Source organism: Festucalex cinctus, chromosome 16, assembly GCF_051991245.1.
Source record: "Festucalex cinctus isolate MCC-2025b chromosome 16, RoL_Fcin_1.0, whole genome shotgun sequence".
Classification (NCBI taxonomy): domain Eukaryota; kingdom Metazoa; phylum Chordata; class Actinopteri; order Syngnathiformes; family Syngnathidae; genus Festucalex; species Festucalex cinctus.
In genome coordinates this window covers 24,678,003-24,687,560 of record NC_135426.1, presented here as the reverse complement: position 1 = coordinate 24,687,560, position 9,558 = coordinate 24,678,003, and the positions used below count along the sequence as shown (strand labels likewise).

The window sequence follows — 9,558 nt, the reverse complement described above, 5'->3', positions numbered from 1 at the left end:
GTTGTGTGCCTGAAGAACAATTATTGCTTTGTGTTGGGGGGGGGGGATGGGTCCTGGCATATTATTATTATATATTTAAATGTATTATTATTATTATTATTATTATTATTAATAATAATAATAATAATAATAATAATAATAATAATAATTATTATTATTATTATTATTGTTGTATTTAAATGTATTAGATTTTTTATTATTATTACTGTATTTGAATGTATTATCATATTTATTATTATTATTGTTATTATTATTATTATTATTATTATTGTTATTATTATTATTATTATTATTATACCACCATACCAATATCGACACTTGTATTAATGTATTTGCGAGAGGCACTTTTGGAGCAAGCTGCTACCAGGAGGAAGGCGGAGCCAAACCCAAAACAGGAAGTCACCTGAGTCAATGCATTGATCCATGCGACAAGATGATGAGAAATGCTTCGCCATCATTAATTTCCCGTTTCGATAAAAGTGCATAAGAGTGGCTGCATAACATTAAAAGGATGTAACGCTTCAAAATGGATGATGTGACGCTCGCAGAAAGGAAAACGCCGCATGACGGATTTAAAGTTGCGGCAGAATTGTGTGTATGAGTGACAGACAAAAAAAAAAGAAGAAAAAAAAAGAGAGATCCTCGACTGCAGCAAAGTAAGATGATCAGTTATGAATGGCTACAGGAGGTGATTTGCGAAATTGGTCAAGGTAACGTGAGTAAGTGCGTTCATCACATCACAAAAAAATAAAATAAAACAAGCATGGCGGCTTCCTGACACTTTTCAGAATAAAGCAGAGCTGTGTGCTCACGTTGGCTTAGTGTGTGTGTAAAATATTCCGACCTCTGCATCACTCTTCCGTCAATCTGGGTTTCCCGACCTCATACCAGGAAGTGTGCACTGGAACGCCTGTTTGAACTTTGAGTTGCGATGTCTGTTAAAAACAAGGACACCCGCTTCCGACACAGACTTTGAATGGCGAAAAATAATTCACACGATTCACACGTATTTCTTGATTTATTTATTTTTTAATTTTTTTTCCCATAACACTAGTTATTTGAAATAATGCCACATAACTGTGATGGGTTTTGACACACTAGAAATGTTCACATTATTTTACAATATCGTATTTGCTTTTATAAATTCACCGTTAAGACGGCAATATGTATCTTCACCAATAGACCCTTCCAGTGTGACGTCACGTTGAAGTGCGCCCCTAGCGGTGGGGGGTAGTGCGTCAATGCGAGTGAATTAGAAAACAATCAGTGTGAGCTAGAAAAAGAGGTCAAACAGTTGATAAATCAGCGACTAATGCTATGGCGAACTTGTGCGCGGCCAACGGGTGTTCCAGTGGCTCAAAGAGAAATTCTTTCAGCTGCCGGCAGCGATTCTAAAACCCCGCGAAAGACAGGAGTGAGGAGTAAAAGACTAGCACGGTGGCTAGCGTGAAACTACGACGCAACTTTCTTTTTTTGTAGCTAGCGGCTTCAAACGACTGGTTTCAATGTTTCGCAGTAATGTAGTGTCCTACTTGGAACGGCTTTTTTGTTTGTTTTTTTTGTCACATCTCTCCCACCTTGAGCAAATTTTTGCTAATTTTCACGGCCACCCCCATGGTCGTCACAAAACATAAAAACGGAAGCTATTTTTTATTTTTATTTTTTTAACCCAACGGCCTACGATCTACGACTCGGAGTTGTTGCTATGCACGGGTACGACGACGTCCCTGGACTTGTTGGCGGGCCCGTTCGACGTCGCACGTACCGACGCCACCCGAGGGAAGGCCGCAGTCGCCATCGTCACGATGTTACTTCCACCCCTGAACTTTGGGGAGGTAAGCGAGCGGAAGGTGGTAACATACTTGCCCTTGCACGCAAACATTTATACCGCATTCTCACACAAACAGTAACGACGTCACCCATCCTCATAAATTCTGACATTATCCACGAAAAAAAATACCTAATTTATTATTTATGGAGACCAAGAGCGGCAAAATTATATACATAGTTCTACATGTAACTAATTCGATATCTTGATTTTTTCAATATTTATTTCACATAGGACCACCTGCGTGTGCGGCTTCTCCCCAAATCAACTGAGCAGATCATTGTTTGATGACGTCCTCAACGCCTTGTCTTCCTCCTCAATCATCTAATGGCGCCCCCACGAGGACAAAGTGAGTAAGTGCAGCGATGTCCACACGCCCGGTTAGTTATGCTGCATTCGAGGATTGTCGAAAGTCGAACTTTTCCGAGTTCAAACCAGGAAGTGTGTGAAGTGTGTACGGGAACGCCCCCTTGAACTCGGAAATTCCACTTACGAAATCGGAAGAAAAAAAGGGACTACAATATGACGTCACTCTGAATGGCAAAACACAATTTACTCGAGTATAAAACTAGATAGCTTTCTTCATTCATATGAAATAAGATTAGAACTATAAATGAAGCAAAATTGCAAAAAGGTAAGTTTTCTAGAGGTCAAAATGAGTTTTGAGGACCAAAATAAAAAATAAATAAATTTTATCACTATCCGCCATTTTGGTTATTTACGTTCGCCTCGAACGCTTTCAGGTCGGAACTGGGAAAAACCAAACGACTTCCGACCATCATCGAATGCAGCCTTAGTAATTGGTTGACAGATGACACAAGTTTCATTATCAGAATATTTATTTGTTGCTATGAAAAAAAAAAAACAAATGAAAAAAAAGTATTTGTTGCTATGAAAAACACTAGCTGCCATATTGAGTCCAGGTCACGGTGAGTTGTTGTCATGGAAACTGGCAGGGAGCCCGGGAGGCTGTCTCCACGGCAACCGGCTGTGGGCGCCCTCCTGTGGAGAGTCAAAGGAATGCGGGGACATCCTTTTCGCTTGGATGACAAACAAAAAAAACGTAAAAGAGGCGTGTTTGCGGAAATCCCTATGAGCAATTATTCCTTCTGATGTGTACTAGTACACTCTTTGTCCTATCACAGGACAACTTTGGCATACTAGTCGGGCAGTCAGGCTATTAGTGACATTGGAAATGACAAATGTGACCAGTAATCTCATACTAGTTAACGGTTAACTTCCTGCTCTTCTACTAGTACTAGTAGTGCTGATGTTAACTAGTGCACAGCTTTGCTATACAATAAATGTTTGTTGTCCTACTAGTGCCCAGAAATATCGTGTCATGAAAGGCAGCATTGGAAAAACGTTGTAAAACTGGTCTTTCTGGAAGTGCGCTGGTTTGTCCTAGTGAGGATGGACAGTGTACTAGTACGTGGACCTTTAGTTTAATGTCAAGGATATCATATTAATGCTTGACATTTTTGCGCACTAGTAGAATTTTTTTTTAAATTTTGTAGTAGTGTACCTATTTTTAGAATCTATAAAGGTTTGGCCATTGTTTAAAGTTTCGTTTAGAGAAATATGAGAAAATATTAACGCCTGTCATTAGAATATTGTCTAAAGTGTGTGATAAAATATAAAACGTATAAAATAAAGCTACTACTTCGCAGATTTCACCTACTGCGGGTATTATTATTATTTTTAACTATAACTCCAACGACAAACCAAGGAACACTGTACTAGTTCCAAATGCAGCACAGTCGTTTACTAGCAAAGTTTAATTGTGTCCTAGTGGAAAAAAACCTTTTACTAGTGACACAGTTTTTTGAGTACAAGTGAGGACAAAAAGTGTACTAGTACATGTACAAATTGGACCAAATGGTGATTGGGCTTTCCGTGGGCGTGTGCGTGATGTCCCCAAAGCACATGACATCATGATGCTTTTTCGCTTTTATTGTGAAAGGGTGCTACAACGTCCACTTCCTGTCCTGAACAGCTGAGGGCGCCGACCGCAACTGGACGTCAGCGTCCCCTTAGAAAAAGGATCCCCTTGGAACAAAAAAAAACAATAAAAAAAAAACAAAAAAAGAGGTCAGGAAAATGCCAGTTAAAACGGAAACGCCCCTTTCCCGGACGGCCAATGGTAGGAGGGCTGGCGTGTGGGAAGCCAATCAGAAGGCCTGCTGGGCGGGGTTGTAGTTGAAGGTGGAGGGAACGTGAGGTCGCTCTTCCAGTTTCTCGTATTCCAGGTGGAACTCCTGATTGCGGGAGCGCGTTAGTGAGCGTGTGCGTCTGCGTGCGCACGTGTGTCGGTGCGCGTGCGCGTTACCTTGGCAACCTTCCTCCAGTTGAGGCAGTCAAAAAAGTAATACGTTCCCCTCTCGTAGGCGTTTGTCTTGAGCGACGGCTCCATGCCGGGCGCTCGCGTGATCCACACGCGCTCCTCCTTGTGATAGCGCCAGTCCCTGTTAAAGCTGACAAACACGTGCACGGTGACGCGGGCGTGTACGACGCGCGCGTGCGTGCGTGCGTGCGTGGCACTCACAGCTCGACGGCGGCTAGCAGCTGTAGCAGGTCGCCGCCGTTCATGTAGTAGAGGTAAAACAGGAGGTCCTCACCGTAGCGAGACAACTTGATGGCAGCCAACTGGACGGCAGCGAAATGTCAACACACGGACACGCGGACACCAAACACGCACACACAGCCGTACCTTGTCCCGTATGTGGATGTTGGTCAAGTATTCCGACGGTACGTGAAAGTCTGCCGGGGGGGAGAAAGGCAAACAATTACCTCGTGAACACACCTGCGCGATCTGCGCGCGCGCTGCGCGCGTCTCCTAACTGACCGATATCCTGCGGCCGGCACGGCGCCGACGCCCACGGAGACGCGAACTTGGGGTAGAGGTTCCTGCGGGGCGACAAGAGAAGATGATTGGCGACAGGGAGGCGGCGTTGCCGTGACGACGAGTACGACGGCGCCGCCGTACTCGGGCGAGTTGAGGTTGAGGCCCAGCGTGGTGAGGTCGGACCCGAGGGCGAGGTGAACCATGCCGGGGTCCGTCTCGGCCGCCCGGATGAACGTCAGCAGGCCGATCATGCCAAACTGGTCCGTTACCATGCCGACGGGGATGTTGGTCACACGCCCTGCCGTGCGCACGCATGCGAGTCACGTGTTTGCGTGTGCGCGCCCGCGCGGTTTGTGTGCGTGCGTGCGTGCGTGCGTGCGCCTCACCATCAGGAAGCACCTGTATTCCTTTCTTGTGCTGGTTGTTGCTGCTCGCCGACACAGAACTTTTGTCACCCGGAAACTTTGGACCATCTGAGTTGGAGGCGGGCTTACCTGAAGAGCTGAGGTTCTGATTGGCGGAGAGCGGAGTCAGCTTGACAGTGAGTGTGTGAATCTGTGTAAGTGTGTGCGCATTTCACCGTTTTGCCGTCGTCGCTGGTGCCACTGGGGTCTTTGGTCTGGTAGTTTGGGCCCGGGAGTGCTGGGAAATCCTCGTTGTGGATGGAGAAGTCTTGCGACTGCTCATTGGACGGCTTGGTTACCATGCCAACTGCGAGGAGGTGGCGCGGCGTCAACAAGCGTCGCCGAACGACCGTGACCAAACGAATCCCTCTCTCTCTCTCTCTCTCTCTCGCTCGCTCGCTCACTCACCGTAGGGCGCCCGCCCGGCCAGCGGGTTGAGCAGCGGCGCGGGGTTGGCGCCGCCGTCCCTCCGACTGCGGTCCGCCAGCGCCGGGAAGTCGGACAAGTCCAGACCAGTCACGTTTTCGCTGCCGTCTACAAACGCGACACAGGTCAGAAATGAAATCGAGCGCCGCTGCAGTGTTTAAATTGTAGTCGGGAAAGGTTCAAGAGGAAGTCAACCTTAACCCTAGCGGCTCACCTGTTTTCTGAGTTTGATCATGTGACATTCGCAAAATGAGCTGTGATTGGTTGTTATTGAGCCACCGTGATGTCATTTTCACTCAAAATGGCCGCTTGGATGGATCATAAAAATGCTGCTGAGTTCATTTTCCACAAACAAAATATGAACTAATGTGTTTCGACGAATGAGCGCGCAACCAAATTATTACAAGGCAATTTTTGGGTTGACTTCCCCTTTGAGACTTTTGCACAATCCTGAAGACGATTCATCCTAATTATATTCAAGTATCTTGTTTATGTTCACCTGTGCCGTTGAAGATGTTGAATCCAGGATTCCTGCTCACGCCGAAACCTGACATGCTGACAGACACGCGCACGCTAGTCACATGACCTCCTGACTTGCAGGTCAAAGGTCAGGGTGTACCTGTTGATGGTGAAGGCTTGCCGCGACTGTTTGGGCATTCCGATGATGCTGGGCGACGACCTGCCGGGACTCCTCCCCCCGGCCCCGCCCCCTCGCTCTCCTCCCATCCCGATTGGCTGGCCCGCCGGCCCGCCCACCTGCTGGTTGTGGTTGACGCTGCGGCTGTTCATGGGCAGAATCCCCCTGTCGAGACACGCGCAAGGTAAGACCACCTGCAATTAGTTTTTTTTGTTCCTCTGCAACTAGTTTTGATCAAGGTTATTTTAGTTTACTAAAACTAACGACAAAAAAATACAACTAAAAATAAAAAAAAACAACTATTTAGTTAACGAAATAAAATAAAAATACAAATGCTTTTTAAAAAACAAAAACTAACTGAAACTACATTTTATGTTTATAAAACTAACTAAAACTATAAATATAGCAAAAATGTCCTTCGTTTTAGTCTTTGGTCATAAATTTAATGCGTGAGCCTTTGGGGATGATTTGAAATGTGATTTTTCTGTAGATTTATTTTGATATTAACCGGAATAAAGACCAAACAATTTAAACATGCTGTGGTGCAACCACTCCTAAAGAAACGGCCGGAAAATTGTGATCAGTCACCCCTAAATAAAAAGTAACAGAACCAGCCTGAAAACTAACTCAAATGAAAAATCAAAACTAACTCAAATGAAAAATTCCCTAGTTTTGATTATTTGCTGACCACCTGCGACCAGTTGGGCCGCGATTCCGTACGTTGAGTTGAAAGCGGGTGCGGCGTACCTGCTGGGCGAGGGCGGCGTGTGCATGGTGGCGCCGGCGGGGGCGCCGGTGTGACCGCTCAGCTGTCCGGCGCCCGACTGACCCAGTCCGCTTCGACTTAGTGGCGCTGGCGCCGCGCTGCTGTTGATGGCGCGCATCGGGAAGCCGAGCGCACCTGAACGCACCACAAACACCGACAAAAAGAATCAGCACTTTTCTTGTGGTTGATCCAGAGGTTCCAGGTTCGAATTCAGGCCTTCTTGTGTGCCATTTGCATTTTTCAAATGAGTTTTGCTGCCCGCATTCCTAAACGTGTTAGCATGTTAGCTTCATACAAGATGAAAAACTGTTATAAATGTGAATGATTCTTCATCTATGCGTGACCTGATTTGTCGGGAGCGGATGGGTTGCGGGGACTTACTCTGAGGCCCGTAGAGACTGGCCCCCAGCTGCGACAGCTGTCCCGGGGACGAGGCGGAGGACGACGCCATGATCTGAAAAAACAAAAGTCATCCTGCTGACGTCCGCCGGCTTCGACGGCGATGAGGTCACGGACGGCGCCGCTTACGTCTTTGTCGGCGCGGTGCGGCGGGAACACGGACGGCTGGCTGTAGTAGAGGCTGCTGGACTCGTCGGCCGCCGCCGCGTAGTCGCCCTCCAGCCCCGCCTCCATGAACTTCTTCCGGTTAGCCCCAAACATGTCCGCCGTGTCACCTGACACAAATAAATAAATAATCAAGCCGTACCTACTTCGGCGAGGCATTTGTTCTTAAAATAAGACGATATGACTTCAAACATGATTTTAGTTCATTTTATTTGAGCTTAATTGTTTTCATGAGGTGTTGGCTTTTTACGACCAGTTTTCAGGAATTACAAACTAATTTTCATGCATCATTTTGGGCTTCTTTGGATTATCGTTTTTGCCTAGGAAATTTCCTTTCCTATCTTATCTGAGTAAGAAAGTTCTTGGAAAATAGGATCATTAAAATTTTACAAATGCTTGGGAAAGGTGCCTGGATGCAACCTTTATTAAAGGTTACACCAATATTTCTGAAAGGATATTATTACCCACAATTCTGTATGACAGGAATACTTAAAGCAACAGTGTTGATGTGGTTGACAGACAACGCAATGATGATCGAGTTTCACACATGAGACTTTGAAAATAATAATTTAAAAAAAAAAAAGTAAAACATTTTGGGCTTTTTTTGTTTTGTTTTGTTTTTGTTACAAGAGGATAGTGGATGAAACCAAGAACTATAAATGCACAGCAAAAGGAAAAGTGTTCTTCCATATAAATTTCTTTCCATTGTTTATTAGAAAATGGACAATCCCAAAATCAATGAAAAACAAGCAGTAATCCTTTCTGAAAACTTTTTTTTTTTTAATTATTTTATTATTAATATTTTGCAGGTAAAGTCTTTACGTCAGCAATAATCGCCGTCGTACGATGACGTCAGTTAGGACAAGTGAAGGCATTTTGAACCAGTGCACCTGTTCAGGACCTTTCCATCTCTCCTTGACCCGATGACATCATCCAGCAAAGGTTAAAGAAAGGTGGCATAAAGGTTAGGAGATTGGACTGTTTTTTTTTCAAGAAAATTTTGTCTTCTCAATTTGTGGCGAAAATCTCAAAAGTTGGCGCCGGGAGTCTGCGTGGCTGACGTGACGCTTGACGTGCGGCACTGTCGCAAACGGCTGCCGTTAGCTACGAAAGCTAACGTTATTACTTTCCCACGCCGGTGGGCGAGAAAGTTAAGTTCGCGGTTTCATTTGCTGTTTTTTGGTGAACATATTAGGAAGATTTGGAGACGACATCACATCAGTTGTCATCTTACTGACTGATATGAGAGGACCTTTAGCATCGTGGCTAAATGACGCTAAAGCAACCGGCTGATTGGTTAAAACCCTTTCAGATGATTTCTGGGGCCATCGAGTGAATTAACTGATCGAGTGGAGCCGGTTCCGGGTGAAGTTGGGTCAAAAAGTTCTCCAGTCTGCTGTTTTTTTCTTGCAATTTGGGGCCTTGGAACTCGACTAGCTGCTAGTAGAACAACAACAACAAAAGGCTGAGGAGGCCTCGTGGCGGAAGAAAAGTCACCAGGGTGAGGGAGCGACCAGCCACCGCGGCTTAAATATTCAGTCAATGCACCCGAGAAGAGAAACGAAACGCAGTGGAGGAATTTAAAAGATAAAAAAAAGAGCTTACCGCATCAATCTTTCTTCACCGCTACTTTCAAAGATGGCCGACATTGCTTTGCAGACGCAAAGCATTCTGGGAGTTGTAGTTGGACTGTACTTCTCCCCCTTTCTATTGAAATATCAAAGAAATCAGAATGTAGTTATCAAATGTAGTAGAACAGAAAATACTGCAGCAGAAACTGACGTCTTAGTTGAGCTGAGTAGAAAAGAGCAAAGACAGTAGATTAAACTAGAATGAGCTATGTAGGAATAGTCTAGAATAGAATGGAGTGGGTTTAATAGCATTGTGCATTTTTAATAAATGGAGTACAATATTTAAAGTCCTAACTGTACACCATTATATTTTACTGTTCTTACTTTGTCACAGTCTACTTTACTTTACTTGACTCTCGTGTACAGTATTCCAAACTTTTCATACATTAAAATGCAACACGAAGTGTTGTACATTTCTTGTACACTTTTGTATTTAATTATTTTCGGAAAAGCAACT

At 44.8% G+C, this 9,558-nt stretch overlaps 2 protein-coding genes across 4 annotated transcripts in view; one reads left to right on the top strand and one right to left on the bottom strand.

The window, feature by feature from the left end:
* Positions 1-3,766: 3,766 nt before the first annotated feature.
* On the bottom strand, positions 3,767-9,157 carry LOC144004076 (CCR4-NOT transcription complex subunit 2-like). The gene is made up of 15 exons (XM_077501004.1): positions 9,076-9,157; positions 7,435-7,580; positions 7,288-7,360; positions 6,888-7,041; positions 6,123-6,305; positions 6,003-6,058; positions 5,486-5,611; positions 5,254-5,384; positions 5,060-5,183; positions 4,815-4,971; positions 4,674-4,735; positions 4,539-4,588; positions 4,374-4,474; positions 4,158-4,302; positions 3,767-4,086 (listed from the first exon to the last, which is right to left on the bottom strand). The coding sequence occupies exons 2-15, from the start codon at positions 7,564-7,566 to the stop codon at positions 4,000-4,002; spliced, it is 1,581 nt and encodes a 526-aa protein (XP_077357130.1). The 5' UTR covers positions 7,567-7,580; positions 9,076-9,157; the 3' UTR covers positions 3,767-3,999.
* Positions 5,491-9,558, top strand: part of LOC144004083 (uncharacterized) — a 30,387-nt gene continuing 26,319 nt past the window's right edge. For 2 of the 3 annotated variants that reach the window (XR_013279198.1, XR_013279197.1), the window contains exons 1-3: positions 5,491-5,628; positions 6,104-6,324; positions 8,280-8,434. The gene's annotated coding sequence lies outside the window, so the exon portion shown is untranslated. Of the gene's footprint in view, positions 5,629-6,103; positions 6,325-8,279; positions 8,435-8,487; positions 8,972-9,558 lie in introns of those variants that run through there. The other variant, XR_013279199.1, reaches the window with a different exon arrangement.

Bases quoted from the DNA above. Each gene is read 5' to 3' on its own strand.
- LOC144004076 (XM_077501004.1), bottom strand. From the start codon at position 7,566: ATGTTTGGGGCTAACCGGAAGAAGTTCATGGAGGCGGGGCTGGAGGGC. The intron at 6,059-6,122 runs GTACACCCTGAC...CGTGTCTGTCAG, and splicing joins CAAGCCTTCACCATCAACAG to CATGTCAGGTTTCGGCGTGA. The intron at 4,589-4,673 runs GTCAGTTAGGAG...CCCCCCCGGCAG, and splicing joins GTGCCGGCCGCAGGATATCG to ACTTTCACGTACCGTCGGAA.